The 22,241-nt window shown below is 34.0% G+C and overlaps 1 protein-coding gene across 1 annotated transcript in view; it reads left to right on the top strand.

Moving 5' to 3' along the window:
• The window catches only part of CSMD1 (CUB and Sushi multiple domains 1), a 1,150,797-nt gene that overhangs the window by 949,039 nt on the left and 179,517 nt on the right, over positions 1-22,241 (top strand). Inside the window, exons 28-33 of the mRNA XM_035542943.1 lie at positions 385-523; positions 3,781-3,968; positions 7,399-7,593; positions 16,089-16,205; positions 19,002-19,115; positions 21,000-21,095. Coding sequence (XP_035398836.1) covers positions 385-523; positions 3,781-3,968; positions 7,399-7,593; positions 16,089-16,205; positions 19,002-19,115; positions 21,000-21,095 — 849 coding nt within the window. The remainder of the gene's footprint in view (positions 1-384; positions 524-3,780; positions 3,969-7,398; positions 7,594-16,088; positions 16,206-19,001; positions 19,116-20,999; positions 21,096-22,241) is intronic.

The following is a 22,241-nucleotide window of genomic DNA, read 5'->3' as shown; positions in this document are numbered from 1 at the left end:
CATGTTTGTTGCTGCCCAGACTGCCTCCAGTCTTAGCCTCTTTCATGAGTTCATGCACATTGGTGAGCACCACGTCCAGTAACAACGCTTCTCCTTTGGTTAGTGTAATGCTTCTCCTCTTCCAGTATATAACAAATACTCCAATTTCATAAAGATGGGATTAAGTAACAGCAACAATATACAGGAATTCCTATTTGACTTAATATTTTGTTCTTTTAGGAAGAGCTTTTCTTGTGCTTCTTTTGAATATGAAGAGAGCATATTTTATTTTTAGAAAATATAAGTGGGAATGTTCAAATGTTTATTTACTCCTATGTAACAGCTAACAAACACTTGTAAATTTAACATGTGACCATATTCCCATTTCTTTTTACATTGTGACAGCTGCATGTGGAGGAAACCTGACAGGCCCAGCAGGAGTTATTTTATCACCTAACTATCCACAGGCATATCCTCCTGGGAAAGAATGTGACTGGAGAATAAAAGTAAACCCCGACTTTGTCATTGCCTTGATATTCAAAAGGTACAAGTTCTAGATGAATGTCTCTGTTTAATGGGATTTTAAATGTCACGTCTCATCATCTGTTATTTCTTAAAGCTTCTAATTATATTTCATGGATGAGACCTGGAGTGTACAAATAATATGTGCTATATCATTGCTTCAAAATAACAGAAAAGTTTTTACAGAAAAAGAAAAGTGACAAGTTATATGTTACTTTTGATGTCAAATATACCAGAGCAAAAAAAAAATAATTCTGTGACCTATGAAATAAAAAAAAAAGAAAAAGAAAAAGAGCGTTAATTTGTAGAAATGCTTGATTTACATTTTTTTTTAACTGTATAGTAGAGACTTGAACTGTACTGGAAGCTCTGTCTGTAAGTCCTTTAAAGGTTTTTACAAATACATGTTAAATACAATTTGCTTAGAGAGCATAGGTCCAGAAAAAAAAAAGTGAAAAAAAAAATTTTTTTTAAAAAGTAGTATTTTAGCCTACTCATTCAAGAGATAAATGATGTTTAGATAACGTTGGCTCATTGTTTTAAAGAAATGTTATTTACTCAACATACCATCATCAACCTATATCCGTTGTATACATTTTTAACATAAATTGAAGTTCATATAGTCATATTCATGTATCCAGTTTATAATTTCTATTTGAATCAGGCCTATGTGATCATCTTGGCTGCTGTATGTATGGATGAAAGTGCACAATTTTTTCTTCCTTTGGTTCTGTATCCTGAACTTTATTGTTAAGCTAATGATGACGTTTCTGCTTCAGCAATGTGGAGATCAATTATGATTCTTTTAGAAAAAGATAATGGGATGTTGATAATTTTGTTGTGTAAATTTTGCACCCTTTTTAAAAAAAAAAATCTTTATTGGTTGACTGCAGTGTGCCTTCTAATAAAATATTGCAATGACATAAATGAAATAATCAAACCTGAGAGACCTGAAAATTATATAATCAATAATATGAATATTCTGTTCTTTGGGTATTTCTTCAAGTAGCGTTAAGGAACGACATTAGTTGCCCACTAATTACACTTTTGAAAATACCTCATGATAAGCAGTATATGTCTTGGACTGCCTAAATAATCAGCTCAAATGCTTCATTTCAAGTAAGATGAAAGAAACTTAGAGTTACTCAGTATTTTAATTTGTTTGTAAATTCTGTTTTAAGGAATGCAACTCTGAGTAATGTGTTGGAATTTTCAGTTCATGCTACAGTTCCAGTACATTTTACAAAAAATTGTAGTCTAGTAGTACACAGTGGGCATCCAAAGTCTTTCCTTATTTTGATATTCTGATTTCAAGACAGAAATCTTCCTTAGAATTCTGAAAGAAAAGAATTCTGAAAGAAAAGAAATCTGAAAGAAAAGATTATGCAGTTGCTTCCCAAGTTTTACCAAACTGTCTGACGTCACAGAATATTCTTGGAATATTCTCATCTTTCTCATGGCTGATGGTGATATAGGGTATTTTAAACTCTAGGTTGTGGCATTGTTAATCTTGTAAATATTTTCAGAAAGCTGAAAAAAAATGTAATATGTCTTAATGAGGAGGGGAAAAACAACATTATTATCACTATTATCTGTATATATTTATATATATGGTTATTGAACAGATAAAATTGAAAGCTTTAGCTACTTTTCCGTTTTAACAAATATTATATTTGCAGTATAAATGAACCATAAAAGTAATACAGATTCATATTTAATGAAAAAGTATTTGAGTACATGTTGTTAACTTTGTACTAGATAATTAAATTGAGACAGTTCTACAAATATTTTTAATGTTGGAACACAAATAACTTAAAGCACTATCACAACATCACTCTTGATTTATATGAAATGGAAGTGCTGAAATATCTCTCTCTGCAATCCTTACAATAACTTTTTTTGATTTTTCTTTGACATCTGCAAAATCTACTTTCTTAACATACCAGTTTCTCTTCGTTTTATTTAACATTTTTCATTCTCAGGCAGTATGCTACAGCTAAGTCCTGTACTATTCTCAAGGAATTGGCTTTGAGAAGACAGCAGTATGATAGGATGAGAATGTGGACCAAGAACACAGGGATGCAATATATTTTGTCAAATATGTGTTGGCTACAGAAAGATTGAAAAACATTGCCCTATAGAATAGAATAGCACAATTTGTATTGTGCTATTTGTTCCTAGCCTATAGATTGCTATTTCTTTCCAGTCTTCTAACTCCAACTAAAAAATCTCTGTCTTAGCTAGAGTTTCAAAACATTTTTTTCTGGCTTCTCATACCTCTTGGAAATAGGGCATAACATATTTTTTATTATGTGAAGCCACTTGCGTTTGATATTACTTAGCAAACCGTCAAATGTGTGATGATGATTTCTCAGCTATTGTCCCTTTTTGTCCTACATGATTTGGAATATCTTGTGTATAACAGTACTAACTGATATAATAGAAAGACAAACACAAATCTGACCACCATACTTGCAACAAAGCAAAATATTTATTTACTCTTTCATTTTACAAAGGCAATTAGAAAGAAAAATATCCACTTAAGTCTGCTTTTTTAATGTAGTTTTACTTTTCAGATGTTTTTCTCAGTGTTCCTAATACTTCCTTTCTATCCACCTCCATATACATTTACAGTATAAAAGCCCATGGTTTTATCTTTATATTGTCTCAGAACTCATCTCAATTATATTCCTCTGAAGGACAGCCTATTTGTATTATCTTCATAATTGTGTTGTATAAGTATATACATGTCATCAAATATGACGTAGGTGGTTTAGTGAGTGGTAAGAATATTAATTATTCATTGTAATTTATCATAATTCTCTGATATAATTTGGGTATGAACAAAGATAAGCTCCAGGACAGAGATCTGTCCACATGAAAGCATCTTGTTTCTCAGGTGGTGACTTTCTGTTTATAATGGGTGGAATTAATATCATGTAGTTTAGCGAACTAAAAGCTTGACTTTTAATTTAAGCTAGTTGTGATTCATCCCATCTTGAGAACAGTGTTTAAGATAGGTGGGAGTGTATGCTTCATTTTCATTTACTGTAGACAGCCTACACAATGGCCTTATAGTAGATCTTACGGAAAACTGAAGGTGTTTGTTTCAGTGGTAAGGAGAACTCCATCTAAAGCTTGTAAATGTTCATGTTTTAAAATACTTTTATTTCTGGAGAAGAAAATGTGTTAGGCAGAAGATTGGCAGCCACAGTCATAGTCGCGTTTAATTCATGAAAAAGAAATTAAGACTTAATTCTCTTTTTCCTTTATTTTCAGTTTCAATATGGAACCCAGTTATGATTTTCTACATATTTATGAAGGGGAAGATTCCAACAGTCCTCTAATTGGCAGTTTTCAAGGCTCACAGGCTCCTGAAAGAATAGAGAGCAGTGGTAACAGTCTGTTTCTGGCTTTTCGCAGTGATGCTTCTGTTGGAATGTCAGGATTTGCTATTGACTATAAAGGTATCGTTCTCACCATAATCTGTGGAAAAATATAAAAGGAAAAAATGTTACTTAGGGTTTATTGAGACTCAAATCTGTTTACTTCTAGATGTATTCATACTGAACTGGCAGGTACTCCTTTACATCAATGTAGGTTTTAAAAACTATTTTCTGTAAATGTGTTGAGTAACACAGAAATCCTCTTTCATGAAATCTCTTTCACATTACTTATACACATTTTCATCTTCCAGAAAAAAAAAAAAATAAAGTAACAATAGAAGATACACATCAAAAGTAGCATTTGCAAAGGAATTGTGCAATAATGGAATTGTCTCACCCAATTAGAATACGTGACTGCTGATGCTTCCTTGCTGATACATACCAATACACTTTCCCTTCCACTTTGTTGTTGAATCTACATACACATTTCTGAATTATCACTGCAGGAGACCCTTTGCATTTTTGTTTTCAGGGGAGAAAAGGAGAGAAAAGGTGGGGGGAAGGAGGGGGCTAATGGTATATATTACTAAGCAGAGAATGGGTTATATTTTCTTTTTATTAAAGATACACACACATCCACACACATTTTAAAAGATGGTTTGTTTTCTGGTCCAGATGCTGTCTCTGGCTTGATTGTCATCTCTGCTCAGATTTATCAAGCTGTTTCTCAGAAGCAGAGTTGCAGCCTCAGCTTCTTATTCTTGACAATGGAAGTAATGGAAGTAAACAACGTAACGTACATGTAAAGAATTGTGATGGTTTTACTCAGCTGGGCAGCTGAGTCCCACTAGGACCACTATCTCACTCCCCCTCTTCAAAGTGAAAGGGGGAGAAAATATTATGCAAAGGGCTCAAGGGTTGAGATAGGGACAGGGAGATCACTCACGTGTTATTGTCATGGGCAAAACAGACTTAACATAGGGAGATTAATGTAATTTATTGCCTATTACTAACAACCTAAAGCAATGAGAAACAAAGGAAAGAAACTAAAAACACCCTCCCCCCGATCCACCCTCTTGTACCTCCTCCCCTGAGCAGCACAAGGGAACAGGGAATGGGGGCTGCAGTCAGTCCCTAACACTTTGTCTCCACCGATCCTTCACGGTCACTCTCTGCCCCTGCTCCATGTGGGGTCCCTCCCACGGGATGCCGTCCTTCCCAAACCGAGCCTGCGGGGGCTGCCCACAGGCAGCAGCTCTTCAAGAACTGCTCCCACATGGCTGCGTACCTCGGGGTCCATCCCCCGGGAGCAAACTGCTCCAGCACGGGTCCCCCACATGTGGGTGGCAGCTCCCCCCAGACCCCCTGCTCTTGCGTGGGCTCCTCTCCACGGGCTGCAGCTCCGGCCCGGGGCCTGCTCCTGTGGAGGCTTTCCATGGTCCGCAGCCTCCTCCAGGCCACATCCACCTGTTCCAGCGGGGGCTCCTCCACGGGCTGCAGCGTGGAGATCTGCTCCCTGTGGGACCCATGGGCTGCAGGGGGACAGCCTGCTCCACCAGAGGCCTCTCCACAGGCCGCAGGGGAACTGCTGCTGTGTTCTGGAGCCCCTCCTGCACGGACCTTGCAGGGCTGTTTCTTACTCCTCACCCTCCCAGCTGCTGTTGTGCAGCAGGTTTTTTTCTTCCCCTTTCTTCAGTCTGCTCTCCCAGAGGTCCACCCAGCGTTGCTTCCTGGCTCAGCTCTGGCCAGCAGCGGGTCCCTTTTGGAGCTGGCTGGAGTTGTCTCTGATCTGACATGGGGCAGCTGCTGGGCTCTGCTCACAGAGGCCACCCCTGCAGCCCCCTGCTACCAAAGCGTTGCCACATAAACCCAATACAAGAACGTAAGAAAAAAAATATCAAAAGAGAATAGAGGTATTGTGTCAATGAAGTAGAGGGAGGTTTAAAAGAATTATTACATCATTCTTATATTTATTCTGCATCTTTCATCCAGCATCACACGTTATTCTACATGTTGGCATGGCTTTTCTTCCCAAAGTAATTGTCATTTCAATTATCAAAATGTAGTCTCTTCATTCCTATCTGAAAAAATACAAAAAAAAATAATAAAATAAGGGAAAACCATTAGTTTGGGATGTTTGCTTCAAGGAAAAAAATGGGAAGTTGAGCAGAACTTAATAAGGAGATAAAAGATGATCTCTACAAATGTTCAACTACACTAAGTAATTATGTTTTAACTTTATTTTCTGTTCTCAGCATATGCTGGTATATGTACCTCTATGCAACTGTAAGTTAAATGAAATATAAAAAATATATAGGAGCGGAACAGCATATTTTGAAAAGTTATGTTCAATATGAAGTTTGTGCCTAGTAATTCAATACTATAATTATGCTATTTAATATTTTATATAAAAAATATTTGCATTTCTGCTTATTGACAGCAAGTTTCACTTTCTGATAATTTCCCTTGAGTGTTTCATTAAAATACATGCTTTATTAACATTTAATAAGGGAAGGAGCCATGGAGTAAAATTTGACTATGAACTTGACTCCAGAATTTTTCAATAAAAAATCGTAGCCTCCCATTTATATTAGGTGTGTACTTCCCTCCTAAAGAGTTCAAATATTTAGCAAAATATTATTTAAAAAACTTATGCAACATTTTTTTCATAAATTGTAAAGTAACTGAGTTATATTTAAGCCTTTTTTAAGAAAAAAAAAAAGTATGACATAGCTATCAACTGTATAATAATATTTAGTTTTCATATCCTTTTTATAAAGAATGTTCTACCCCTTAATCCCACCTGTTTGAAGATCATCTCAATCACATTCTTTAAACAAAGTCATTTCTAATGTACATTATTTCTCCCTTCCCTGTTCTTTGTATTTTAACTTGCCATATGTTATGAGTGAAATCCCACTGTTGTTAAAATCAATGTCAAGACTCACTTTGATTTAAAGATTTCATACCACTTAGCTCATGGCAGAAAATAACTGCTGTGGTTATATCATTAGACTTCAAGCTCCAGTTGTTAGATCTTCTTAAGTATGAAACATAAAGTAGCAATACATTTTTAAGTTATTTCATAGTATGGCAGCTTTCTAACCAGAAGTTATTGAGTACTGAGAATGATGTTTGGTTAAAAAAGACAGTAGTGTTAAGTTGTAGTTTCTAGAAATCAGCTTTTCTTCTACATTACTAGACTTCATTGAAATCATTCATCCTGTGGGCATTTCTACTAAGAAAAGGTAGAAACAAAATGTTGCAGGTTAGGTCTTCTCTGTAGAATTTCCTTGGCCAGAAAAACTAATTTAATGCAAACATCCATGATCTTGTAAACATAGAGAAACAAGAAAAATATTTTAATTATCTGGTGAAAAAATGTAAACTGACTAGAAAAAAAAAAAAACACACTGAAGGTTGTTTTCAGTGTTTGATATATATATATATATATATATATTTTTTTTTAAGTTAAAAGTGCATATAGATTTACTTCCACTCATTTTAACAGAAAAGCCACGGGAAGCTTGTTTTGATCCTGGAAACATCATGAATGGGACAAGAATTGGAACAGACTTTAAGCTTGGTTCAACTATTACTTACCAGTGTGACTCTGGATATAAAATTATTGATCCTTCAACTATAACATGTGTAATTGGTGCAGATGGAAAGCCATCATGGAACAGAGCATTGCCGTCTTGTAATGGTATGTGCTATTATCTTACCAATTCCCCTGTCCCCCCGGGAATACCTGATTATATGTTTTTCTGTGTTTTAGGACATGGTATAATGGCACATGCAGAAAATACCTGGGGAACACAATTATGAAAGTGTTGGTGGTTATGTGGAATAGAGGTAGACAGACCTTTAAGATTCATTCATGGTGTCCTTCCAGCCCAGGTCTGGAACCTAGGCTTTGTCTTGAAGACAGCTAGTGGTAAAGAGAACAGCATATTAAACAATATGTCATCAGATAATTTGTTAAATTTCAGTCAATTTGCGTCTACAAATTTCTCTAAATACCTGATACTGATTATTCCTAGGTTTGACTGCAACTACATCATATTAAATACAAAGAGAGAACTACTGAATAGGGTTATTTATTGGAAAGGTTTTAACTACAATATCCTGCCAGTACTTTCTTGACTTGCTTTATATTTAGAGGAAAATAAACCTGGATTATCAAGCAGAAAGAATAAAAGGTCTCCTTAGTCCTATTTTTAATTTAATATACAAGAAAAAAGATTTCATAGGAACTCTGTACACTACAGGTATGCTTAAAAATTATACTTGTATCAGATATGTCTATGAATAGATTAAATTATAAAATAAGAGGTATGTTGTTTTTTTTAATAAAAACACACAAAATCCACTTTTTTACCTCTTTTGATTGATATTAATCAGCTTCATTATGCCAACTAAAACTGAACTTATGCAAGTCAGTAAGTGATTTAAATTACAAGAAATAACACGTGTTTATCCTGTTATAACACAATTCCCGACAAATGACAATTAGTCTAAGCAACATTTCTGCATACTTTCCTTTCTGACAGTTTATCCTTTACTGTAGGAAAACTGAAAGCTATACAAAATACATTCTGTTCCCTTTCATGTCTATCTGAAAGATGAGTTGAATACAGTAGGTTAAAAATACAGAAGAATGTAATTGTCTATTTATGAATATACGTTTATTTTGGAACATTGATCAGAACTCTTAGAATATTTTTTTTTCAGAGATGTTCCTCCAAGGTTTTAATTTTCAAGACTGTAATGCAGACAAGATGATATTTTCAGAGGAGGTGAATGACCTACTAGGAATTTTCTAATCCTGGTTGGATTTGGTCTTATCTATTTCACTGTCTTCTGTCAATAACAGTTCAAAGAAGACAGTGAAAAGGGGAACACAAGTGGGTTTATTCTGCTTTGCAGATATTCCTAATAAATCTGCTTCATTTATAATTGGAAAATATATTTGATTCTCCGTTATAATGTGGAAAGTATTTTTAAAATAAAGACAAAGAGGAATTATTAGTTTTTCTCAGGATTATGCAAAACTACCGGTACCTGATGTGGATTAATCCCTGTAGGCAGCTAAGCACCACAAAGCTGTTTGCTCACTCTAGGGAAGGCAATCGGAAGAGTAAAAGTGAGAAAACTCATGGGCTGAAACATGGACAGTTTAACAGGTAAAGCAATAGCTGCGTCTGGAAGTAAAGTAAAATAAGGAATTCATTCACTACTTCCCATCAGCAGGCAGATGTTTAGCCATTTCCAAGAATGCAGGGCTTCATAACACATGACAGTTACTTGGAGAGACAAACACCACAATTCCAAACATCCTTCCTCTCCTCCTTTCCCCCCCAGCTTTTATTGCTGAGCAATAAACATTATATGTTGTGGAATATCCCTTTGGTCAATTGGAGTCAGCTGTCCTGGCTGTGTCCCCTCCCAACTTCTCATGCACTCCCAGTCTCCTCACTGGCAGGGCTGCATGAAAAATGGCTTTGGGGAAGGCTTTGATGCTGTATAAACACTGTTCAGCAATAGCTTAAACATCAGCCTGTTGTCAAGGCTGTTTTGGTCACAAATCCAAATCATAGCATGATATGAGCTACTATGAAGAAAATTAACCCTGTCCCAGCCAAAACCTGTACAGTACGGAGAGGTGTACTCCGAAACATGTAGTCCTGCAGTCTGTGTTGTACAGAGCAGGTCAGATAAAGAGAAGTAGTTGTAGTTTCTGTCAAATTGTATTTAACAATGTTTTCCTTCTGAGTTTTTTAGAATTATGCCTAAATATAGTATCAGAATTTTCAAGAATGAGTGAAAGAGAATTTATTGCTATGAAATGTCATTGATGTGAGTGAAACTGACCGCAGTCATACAAGCTACAGTTAGCAGTTTGTGTTTGGCAGGTCAGTTCCTACTTTATGAACATGTTCACATCATGTAAATAAACAAATCAGGATGATGACATCATGTAAATAAACAAATCAGCCTGATGGAATTAATATTACAAACCTACACCATACTTTCAGTTTTTCTCCCTCTCTCTCTTTTTTTTTTTTTTCTTTTTCTTTTTGGTGCCGGAATGCTGACAACAGCTTGAGGGTTTTTTTCTGTGCCTTTTTTTCAAATGCAGATGGAATACTTATACATACACACATATACACACAGAGTATACACACAGAGACAGATATATAGATATACATGTACATCCATACACACACACATACAGAACCTAATCTAAGATGCAGACAGAATTATGGACTATGCTGATTTAAGGATGTCATGGTTTCAGCTGTGATGGAGTTAAATTTCTTCACAGTACTCAGTCTTTTACTGTCTGAAAACTTGCTCAAGGTGTGCTGTGTTTCATTGTTCATGTCATTAACACAGATGTTAAGCAGCATTGGCCCCGGTATCAGTCCCTGGAGGTATACCACTAGTAACTGGTCTCCAAATGGACTTTTTGCCCCTGGTCACGCTCTGGGCCTGACTGTTAAGTCAGTTTTCAATCCACCTCACTGTCCACTATCTAACCCATGTTTTGTCAGCTTGACTATGAGGATGTTATGGCAGACAGTGTCCAAAGCGTTACTGAAATCGAGGTAAACAACATCCACTTCTCTCCCCTCATACAGGCTAGTCACCTCTCTGTACAAGGCCATCATGTTGGTTAAGCATGATTTCCCCATTGTAAATCCCTGTTGGGTATTCCTGATTGTCTTGTTCTACATGTGTGTAGAAATTGGTATCCAAGATCAGTTACTCCATTGTCTTCCCACAGACAGAGGTGAGACTTACCAACCTGTAGTTCCCTGAATAGTTCTTCTTGCCCTTCTTGAATATGAGTGACATTTACTCTCTTCCAGTCTTTGGAAACTTCTTCTGATTTTCATGATGTTTCAAAGATAATTTAGAGTGGCCTTCCAATGACATCAGCCTCAGGACTTGTGGGAGCAATCTGTCAGGCTTGATGGACTTAGGTTTGTCCAGTTTAAGTGCTCCCTAACCTGGTCTTCCGCTACTGAGGATAAGCCTTCTTTGTGCCAGACTTTCCTTACGGTCTCAGAAGGAGATCTGGGATTTCTGAAGTTTTGTCTTACTGGTAAAGACTGAGGCAAAGAAGGCATTACGTGCCTAGGCTTTCCTTTGTTCTTTTTCACCAGGTCACCTGCCCCATTCAGCAATAAGCCTGTATTTTCCCTAGTCTTCAATTTCCTGTTAATGTACTTTTAGAACCCGTTTTTGTTGCCCTTCAGATACCTTGTCAGATTCAACTCCAAGTGGACCTTGTCTGTCATAACCCCATTCCTGCACAACTGGACAGTGCATTTCTTTCCACAGCCATAAACTGAGATGCAAATAAAAAAGCAGAAGCAGATTCCAACCCCCCCCTCCAAAAAAAAAAAAAAAAGGAAAAAGTGCATCAGGCTTGAATAGCATTTATGTTATGGAAGAATGGAATCCTAACAGCACAAACAAACACTAATATTTAAGCAAAGCCATAATGTGTATTAGAAATTAACCCAAAACATAAAATACAAAATAATCATTTTATTTAACCAAGAAAAAATCAATTGCCTCTATGGTCAAATATAATACCATGTTAGTCTGACTAACATGGATGCAAGAGATACCAAACAGGTTACCAGCAAAATAACATTTTATATCCCTTTTCTTTACCATATCACATAGAGGACAGGACAAAGGAAGGAAATGTCTCCATCAGCTACAAACAAATGTAATATTCACTCATGACAAATCATATTATTGTTTTTATTTTGGTTGATTAAAAATTTAATCGTATAACCTCAGGCAGCCTAACAACATTTTATAATATGCCTGATTTTTAAAAGTATATGCATTCTTCAATCTAAAATCAACACAGAAGAGGAATTAGGATGGACTTTTTTTCCCCCCTCAGAGGTTCTTGATTTGGTAACCTTTTTTTTAAACAGATTTGCAAGAAAAATAGCAAGTGTTTCTTCCCTCCATGCGGTGAATATTTGGAGCACCCATAACAGCAGGATGAATTGTTTTACTTATTAAAAGTGCAGAATGAAGCTTTTGCTGTGACATTACAATAGTTTAGTTTTAATACCTTATGAAAGCACACTTGCAGAACAACAACATCTTGTATAACTTAAGCAGTTATGAAATGGTAATAAACCACTGAATTGTAGTGTAGAACTAAAATTAATGACCTGTGCTTCACCTTGTAAACTGGAATACTTTTCTTATTTTGGGAGCTGTAGAATCTTTGACACAAAATTAAAATTTATATTTTAAAAGCAACATTAGTTTTCCTTAATTTTTAAAGCAGAATAAATCTTATTTCTTAAACAGTAATTTGCTATTAAAATAATATATTTAATTATAATACTGTATAAAATATGAAATTAAAAATTAAAGGAAACGTTCTTTTGAATCCTCTATTTTTACACCCAGAAATAAAGTTCCAGAATGGACAGACAGAGCTCCTAAAAATTATGTATTTTGACAAAATAGAGAGCAGTGTCTCATACAGCATTCATTTTGAGGATCATACCATAGATAATTAAAAATTTAAAATTTTACAGAACATTATTTTTCAACCAAATTAAATATTTCAGCACTTAACTGACAATAACTAATATATATAACTTTCTTTTGATTTGTTAGAATTGTTTTATATTTATTCAACATAAATACTGAAGCAAGGGATAGAGGATGAATTAGTTATCCATAGCTCTGAGACATCACTTAAATTTTCTGCCTCAGTGATTATAATTCTTATTCCAAGATGACAATTAATGCATTGCAATGTCTATTCTAAATTTGCTTGTTGTATCTATTCTAAGTAACACTGTATGTCCAAAGAAGCAGAAATTACTAAGTGAAAGATTAGATACGTTGATGCTGTTAAATCTGAGTAAAACCGTAAACTAGAAAACATGCTTGTGGAAGTACTTTAAGTCTATGTGTCTAGTACGTTTTCCTGTGTGTACCATTTTAAAACACATGCTCTTATGACTGAAGTTAAGGTGACTCAAGAAAACTGAATATAAGAGATTTTTAAGCAGCCCACAGGAGCTTAACTTTTCTCAGAAAATTAATATGAGGTAAGAGTCTTCCATCTGTATCTTTGCAAAAATAACCAGCACCAAATTGCATCAAAGAGTATTGTAAATTTGTAGTATTAATATTTTTAAACTATGCTAAAAAGGGAGAATTTCTATACTAAATTGAATTGATTACTCTAAAGACAATGGAAAGGAGTTTAGTTAAGCATACTGGAAGCAAGATTTTTAAATAGTTGTTTCACCGTCAAGTTATCAGAAGTTATAAGGAGTAACAAAGGCATATATGAAAAAAAAAAAAGCCAGGAATGTATAAAGATTTTCTTTCTGATTTGAGCTCAGTCTTGCATGTAAGGTAAGGTAAGAATTGCAATGGCTTAGATCATAACCAAAACTCTGGAAACTAAAATGACTGTGAGGGAAAGCACAAGACACAGGTGTAGCAGCCATGTAAATGATATTTTTAAAAAATCAAGGATGGTCACAAATAATGTGAAATGATTAGTCATGATTAGTGATATAAGAAAGAAAATATAATTTTTGGAAAAAAAAACATATAGAAGCTAGTAAATGCAATCAATGTGTTTGATCTCTGATAAAGTGAAACAAAAATTTCCTTTCTATAGCAACTTAAAGATGAGAATGTCCAAAGCATACTGTAGGAATGAACAGCCACAGTATGAGAAAACCCTGATCATCACTATATGGCATTCTGTCAGAGACCTAAATAGATTATTTTGTTAACAAAGTTATAACTTAATGAAAGTAAATACTTTGAAATTTTCTGTCTATTATTGTAACTTCAGATCTGAAAAATAATGTTTATTCAGTCCAGTATGAAACAGAAGTGATAATCACTGAATTAGACCTAATAGTACATAGCAAATATAAATATACATATATATAGACTGCAAAGTCATTGCATGGATAGGGATTGAAAGGTCTTTACCCTCAGTAAGGCAAAGAACACAAGAAAAATGAAAAAGTTAGATTACAAAACTCTGTTGCCTTTCTCTAAAACACAAAAGCAAAAGTAAAAAAAAAAAAAAAAAAACACAAAAGGAAACAATGTATGTTAGAAATGTAAATTCTGAAGTTGAATTACAAAGCTGTTTCCATGAAATAATTAATAAATCTTTGGAGTTTATTTCAAAAAGGTATTTTTAAATCTTAGCAGGCACAAAAATGGTTTATGGAGTTGTAAAATAACTGTTTAATAAAATAGGCATGGCTGACATGAACAGAAATTGTACAGAATGTCAACATTTGAACATTGCAAAGTTTGAAGCATGAAAAATGTAAAATAATCTAAAATAAGTATTGTATAGGAAATCCTAAAAACTTCTGAAAATTATCTGCTTTTTTAAAAAATCAATTGCTCTGAATAAGTAAATTCAAGTTTATTTCTTCTTTTTTGTTGTTTTTTTAAGATAGTATTTTACTGGTAGACATGATGAAAACAAATTTCATACAAAGCTAGGTAACAGTAACTGAGAGAATACTTATTCTATAGGTAAAACTGAGAGTTCTATTTAGGATAAGCTTGAATGCCATATCACTGCGCTGGTAAAGGTTACAGCTTTAATTTTCAAGAGAACTTTTCTTGTATCTTTTTTAGCCAAAGCACTCAGAGGCTTTCCTTCCAGGACAGATACATTACAAATATGCTATCACAGATATTATCGAAGTTATTCTTTAGAAATATATTTAAAAATAGGAAAGCACATTTTAGAAGAGTACATTTCTTAAGACTCCATAACTTTGGAATTTGTTTTAAATTAAGCATAATTATATACTTTATACTATATATATTATACACTTTTCATTCCAGTGAAATGTTCATGACTTGAGAATTTAATCCTGCGTCTTTGTGGCTTAGGTTTTGGTATCCTCAAACCAAGAAAAAAAAAAATAAAGACTTTAAATTCATGGCATAAACTGATTTCTTGTGATACCTGACTTTTACCTATTCAGCCTATTAATAGACTAAACTTCCCATCTTCTATCTATCATTACACTGGATTTTTGAATAATTCATATAAGCAGCTAAAAGAAGATACATTTGTAGTATTAATTGCTGCCTGAATTTAAACTTGCAGAAATATTTCAAGTGTGATTTTAAAACCCACTTGCTGCCAGGGAGCAGAAGGAGCAGGTCTGCTACATGAAGGTGGTTAAGTTGGGAGCTGAGGGTGAACAAAGCGCAGGCAGTGCCCTCACTGGCTAGGCACAGTCCCACTGCAAGACCCAAGTGAGCAGAGCCATGGTCTCTAACATTGATAGCTCCAGACCAGCGAGCTTGTTAGTCTACCTGAAACCCCAGGTAGACCTCAGAGCTGCTTTCCAAGCAGTTGCTAAAATGTGATCTGTTGTATGGAAGATTCGCAGAGGAGAATAACGTTGGTTTACTTTGTTCTTTATAATAGAAAGTATTTATTTACATCATGCAATAATCTTTTCCTTGCTTAAAAACAAAAGTAGCTGTAAAGAGTTTGTCTTACTCTTTCTGTTTAGTTTTACAGAGGAAATAACAGAATAATTTTTTAAATGTATTATCTGTGTGCTCTTCTGATAATCATCTGGGAAGTTAGAAAAAACAAGGCAATTTAAGCATATGTTCACAAAGTACGGCATTCTGTGCAGGGTGCAGTTAACATATCTACATATTTCTCTGAGACGCAAGTTAACTGCATACCGCCACTTATATATGCACTAGTAATCACTACCATATCTTGAAGCTTTTTTTATATATATAGATAGGTAGATATAGATATATATGTCTATAGATAAAGACAGATAGATATACATATAAGTTGGGAAAACAAAACAGAACAGAACAGAAGAAAACAAAAACCACAACACTTAAATTCTGTTTACAGCTTCTTTCAACTAATTTGTACTTCCAGTCCTATACAAATACTTGTAGTCAGGTAAAACTCTCATAGTCCAATTTTAAGTGGTTTTAATAAAAATTACATCCTTGGAAAGAACCATTAGATCTGTCTCTGTAGGAAAACAAACAAGGACTAAAGCACTAAACTATCATTTTGTGGTACAGGTTTTCATCATCAGACTGAACTGACGCAGATAGGAGTAGCTACAATTCATACAACACTTCTTTCTGTTTTGATTCCAGCACCATGTGGAGGACAGTATACTGGATCAGAGGGAGTGGTTTTATCACCAAGCTATCCTCATAATTACACTGCTGGACAGACGTGCCATTATTCAATAACTGTACCTAAAGAATTTGGTAAGAATTTATTCTTTTGACTTATCAATCATTAATCATAGTTCTACTGTTCAAATGTCCTTTATGTGGAATAGTGACCTTGGATTTTCAATATATTGCAAATTGCTTATCAAAAATAAATGGTTCTCAGCACAGAAATTGATTCTAGGATTTTCATCTTTTACACCTCCCTAGGGTGATCAACAGACTTCAGCTAAGCAGTCTGTGTCCACAAATACATTTGCACAGTAGATACTCGTTAGAGCTATGGTTAAATAATAAGCAAATAAATTATATTTTAGATCGTGTTCTATTTCAAAAACCACATTTTGGTATCATATAAAAGTTACTTATTAATGTTTTAGGGATGGGAATAACACAAATCCTTGAGATTTGTATTACAGTAAAGTTTAAAATGTTCTGTATTCTTTATTGTAGTTTTGACTTTTCTATAAGTGAAAGTGAAATTTGATTGAGTGTAATTCTTTTTCCTACTCAAATTGTATAGGATACAAGAAATAGCTGGTAGAGCAAGAAAGATGCTGGAACATGCAAAAGGAATCAATCAAATCATTCAGAGTGATTAGATACCTGGGACAGCAGTTACAGTTAAATGCTATTAGAGCTTTACAGAGAGACATATTTATCCAATTACAGTCTTTATTACACAATATTGTTCACCAGAATTCATGATCAAGATCATGTGAAGTATCTCTAGGCTCATATCAGTAGTTTTGAAGTACTTTAAAGTAATTACATTGATTTGATTTATTTATTTATTTTTGCATAACTATTGTATTGAATTATTGAATGTTATCACAATTTAGGTTTTAATAAGTAATGCACAACATTTAGTATTTTATTAATGTTATTTTAAAAGTACACAACCCTTTCACCAGTCAACTAAACAAATAAATCTTTTTATTCTTATTTGCTAGAAATAAGCTGACACAAGTTGAATCTGTAGCTAACATTTAAAATGCTTGTCATAAACCTAACAAAATAATTTCTCTCTGTTTATTATTATATAATTTCATAACAGTACTGACTTGAAGAGGGCTTGACCAAAAACTCACTTGAGTTTACTGGCAAGAGATACAACTTAAAAAGAATCCTTTTTCATTTGTGAGACTTTTTTGTTAAATATGTAAAAGGTATAATTTTACCTGTTTTAATAGAATTTGGTATTGAAGAGCACTGTAATAACTTTACTTCTAGTTGATGACAGTTAGCACAGAGGATGTCTTTGCAGCAGTGAAGACTAACTGCACGTTGGTCTGCATTAGCAAGGATGTAGCCTGCAAGTTAAGGGTAGTGTTTTTTCCCTCTTAGCTTCACAAAGTAGTATCTGGGAACTACATCTATAGTTTTATGTCTCCAAAGTACAGGACACAGGGTGCTAAAATAGAACAAATTCAACAGTGAGGCTGCACACAGTAGCCAGAAAAGCTGAAGGAAGGAGTTTCAGCCTGCAGAAGATAAGTGAAGGAGGAGTGTGCAGTGAAAGAACAAGAGGTAGTAGTCACAAGTTGCAGCATAACAAATTCCATCTGGACATAAGGTGCCATCCCTGCCTATGGCAAGGGGGTTGGAGTTAGATGATCTTTAAGGCCCCTTCCAACCCGAGCCATTCTATGGTTCTGATTCTCTAATATGGAAAACATTCTTCACCATGACAATGGTTATGTACAGGTAGCTCAGAGAAGTTTTGCATTCTTAATTCTTGTCAGTTTTCAACACTTTCTCAGAAAAGATCTCAGCAACATGATCTAACTTCAAAGTTAGCCCTGCTTTTAAAAATAAGGAGACTGGACTACACAATTTGTTTTTTAAAAAAAGTTAAGTAAATAAGAAATTTACAAAATGTTAGAAAATACTGGCTGATACAAGGTGTACAGAAAATCATATGTAAGTCCTGCATCAGAGATCTGTGGTTTGTATAAAGGATCTGGAATAGGAATAATTTTAAAACAGATTCCTCCTTTACCAATAAAATATATGTGGCTTGAGTAATGAAGTATTATTCTTATTGACTTGATTTTACTAGTTTATTACTTCATGTTTGTATTGCTAACTGATACTTGAATTCAGTGAACCATTTGATATTTACTAATTATACATGTTCTATAATTAAATGATTTATTTTTAATACACTTTAATTACCTACAGCTAAAGTGCAAATTAAGTGTAGCAATATATCAAAATAGAAATGAATTGATGTTTTTATTACTTGGTCAGTTTTCATATTTTTGTGATAAAATAAGAACCAATGAAAAGATACAAAAGTAGCCAAATCAGTAAATTTAAAACATTTTCCTCAGCCTAAGTCTGGATGAGTCACTAATCATGTGTGCCAGCAGATGCTCCCTAATGGTTGCTAGGGTTGGTAGTGAAATTTTGGTGAAAAAAATCCTTTTTAGATATTCTATTTTCTTATTTCATACATAGTTATGCAATAAAGAACAAGAAGACTTGTTTGACTAGAGAGTATGCTTTTGGGGAAAGACTGATTTAGTTTTGTTTTTAATTAAAAATTAAAAATAAATACTGAAATGCACATCAGACTCTTGATACTGACTAAATTCAATTTTGTTTTATCATGGTAGACAATAAATTAAGCTTCTCTTCCTTCCTGAAATTTGGAAACAATTCATAGAGGAATCCACTGGTAGCTAAGACAAGCAAAAATAGCATTAAATATTAATGATACCATTAAATTTGTTTTTTAAAAAATAGATTCTTGTTTTAGCTGCTTTTTATTCTTTTTCCTTTTTTGTTTCCTCTCTCTCACACTCTTATTTATTTATTTAAATGTAGTTGTGTTTGGACAATTTGCCTATTTCCAGACAGCTTTGAATGATGTGGCAGAATTATTTGATGGAGAAAACTCTCAGGCTAGACTTCTTAGTTCACTGTCTGGATCCCACTCAGGTAAGGAATAAAGAAAACAAGTATATATTTCTTACACAGTTCACTATGGAAAAAAAGAATTCATGAGACATTCTGAATTTCATTTGGAAATATAATAATAAAATCACTAGATCAGGTTACCAAGGGAAATAGAAGACCAAATCTTTGAAACAAGACATTCTTCTGGAACATATGGTTTTGGAAAGAACAAATCACTTGGATGAGTGGAGAAATAATTGAATGAAATTCTCTGATCTTTATGTAAGAGGGCAGATTGGATGGTATAATTATCTTCTCTGCCCCTAAACTCTGTGAATTACACATCTACATTTTCTGAATGTCTAATTTAAACACAAATTGCTTGTATTCACAAAATGCAATTATCTGTATGCAAACATGCACTTAGACTAAAAGCAGACCAGCTGTTACATTCAGGTAACTATAGCAAAGGGTTGACCCTGTGAAATGATAATTAAACTTATATGGATTCCTGCGTGGCCAGAATCTCCAGTCTATGCATATATAATGACTATATTCATCTCAAGTGGATAATATAAAAATATTTCTTCAGCTCTGTGTGTTTTGTCATACAGTCCTAGTATTTAGCAAAGTTTATATGCAATTTTAAGATTTTTTCAGTCCAGGGCTTTTCGTTGCTACTTGGTTTTCACTGTAAGTAACTGAAGAAATGCTTGTTGTTAAAGAAATATAACATTCAATGTATAGAAAATAATTTATTATTTGAAAATTTCAACTCATTGTTTTCATATGGTGAATCCTTGCTATTTGTCTCATGAGTTCATGAATTTATTTTAAAAATCATTTAACCGTTGGCAAAAATTCAGCAACAAAAACAATATTTGCTTTTTTTTTTTTTTTTTTTAACAAAATAAGAGACAACTCATCTAGGCAGCCAATTTTACTGCATCACACGTAATGAAAAGTAAAAATTAATGTATATTTTCAGAGAGGACATTTTTAAATAATTGTAGATAATTTAAACTTGTGATTTTTACTTATTCCATGTGACACATCTGATTTACATTGGTTTAGAATAGGATTCTGTTAGGTGGAATCACTAGAGTTGCAAAAACACAAAACTAATCTAAGTAAAAGAATTATCAATCCTATTTAGCCAGTTATCTGATATCTTTTAAATTAATACATCATTCATTTCACTAGAATTTCCTAAAATCTGTGTTGATATAATCCAATGAGAATAAAAACAGTTGTCATTTTGAGTCACATCCTTGCAGTATAAAAGTACTCCAGTAATGTATGTAGTGATTCATTACTGAGCTTTTATTGTTACTGTGGATAGATACTTCAGGGAAGGAGATGAACAAAGTATATTAAACATTCTTATTAATCCTTCAGTCTATAACTGAAATTTGAAATACTATTAGAAATTTAATAAGGTGTGGCCATATATTTTATTGAAGCATCTATATAAAAAGGTCAGATCCATTCTCTCTCCTTTCAGTTTTAGTTTTGTAATGATAAACATCACATAACTATCCATAGTAACACTTTTATAATATTTTTCATTGTTTAATGTGTTTTGCAAAGCAAGGTAAAGCTGTCAGTTACAGAAAATTTGACCAAAAATTCTTTTAAAGATTTTGGCCCCAAATGGTAATAGCAGTCCCCAGACAAATAGTTTATTGGAGGTCTAATTCCAAGAGCGGCAATAAGTGTAAGAATATGTTGGATCATGGAGTCTTTTTAATCTGACCAATTTTCAAATCTCCAATGTTAAATTTCATTTTATACATTGTGATTTACATTTTCCTTAACTGTAGAGGAAAACATAAAACTGTATTTTAAGTGATGTGATTACATACTTAAGAGTTGCAACTTGTTTCTATTTTGCCTGTTTAATTTCTGTTCTGTTTTCCTTTGTAGGAGAGACATTGCCTTTGGCTACATCTAATCAAATTCTTCTACGATTCAGTGCTAAGAGTGGGGCATCAGCCAGGGGGTTCCATTTTGTTTATCAAGGTAAATCCTGTCTTATTTTGGTGGGATATACTGATGCAAGTCTCTCACAGTGTATTATTTTGAAGGCTTCTAAGGTATTAAAGTATTTCTTTAAATTTGGGTGTAGTCTTAACCTTTTTCCAGCCATAAGGGACCTCTTGCGATCCAGTGATGGTAGACTGGCTTCATAATAGCAGTCACCTCTGGTGAATCCTATCTGGTCCCATAAATGTAGGTCCCGACTTACTCAGGAAACCATAATCTCTTGCTCCCTTGCTGCTGACTGTTCATGTCTTCCTTAGACTGTGGTGAGGACTCTAAAGGTGATGTGAAAAAGGCTTAAATCTTTTCTGTATCATTTGTCACTAGGTTGTCCACCTCCCTCCCCCCATGTATCAACAAGCCCACATATATTTTGAACTTCCCTTTGAAATTAGCATACCTATCGACTAACTTTCTCTAATGCCTCTTGCTATCTTTTGCTCCAGTTAGGCTTCTTGATTATATTTTTTAAGTATATGAGAAATGTTGTCATATTCTTGGCTTGTTGTCTATCTTTGCTTTCACTTTTGGTATACTCCCTTTTGGTGTTTAAATTTTTTTGAAAAGCTCCGTTGCTTTTCTTCATCCCTCACAATTTGTTCCTAGGGTCTCAAATCTCTCAAAAAGTGTCACCAATATCCTTCCCCTTCATGGTTGTTCCTGAGGAAAGTCCACATACCAACTTCATAAATATGTCAAAGTCTGTTCACCTAAATTCTAACCTTCAACTGATTTCTAAACTTCATCATCTTGTGCTCCTTGCAGTATAATATGCCATCTATATTCACATACACAAACAGTTCATCTCTGTGAGCAGATGGCCAGGTTGTAGCTACTTAATTTAGTTATCTATTAGGAGTATGTATTAAATCTAGCCGGTGTTTTGTTTGACTAAAATGAGTAGGGACAATGCCACAGAACTTTTTTTCTAAACACAATGATTATTATATTTCAGTTTGAGCAAAAGGAGATATACATCTTCATGCTGTGTTGAGTTAGGTGCTCAAAATTACTATACTGCGATGGACCAAAGGAGGCACATATTTGGTACATGTTAAAAGCCACATTTCCCTGATATGAAAGCGAAAATATGCCGCTGGGTAGCATTTGAAATAGGCATTTGGA

The sequence above is a fragment of the Cygnus atratus genome, chromosome 3, assembly GCF_013377495.2.
Source record: "Cygnus atratus isolate AKBS03 ecotype Queensland, Australia chromosome 3, CAtr_DNAZoo_HiC_assembly, whole genome shotgun sequence".
Taxonomy (NCBI): Eukaryota; Metazoa; Chordata; class Aves; order Anseriformes; family Anatidae; genus Cygnus; species Cygnus atratus.
The sequence above is the reverse complement of the archived record's forward strand: the minus strand, read 5'-3'. Positions and strand labels throughout refer to the sequence as shown.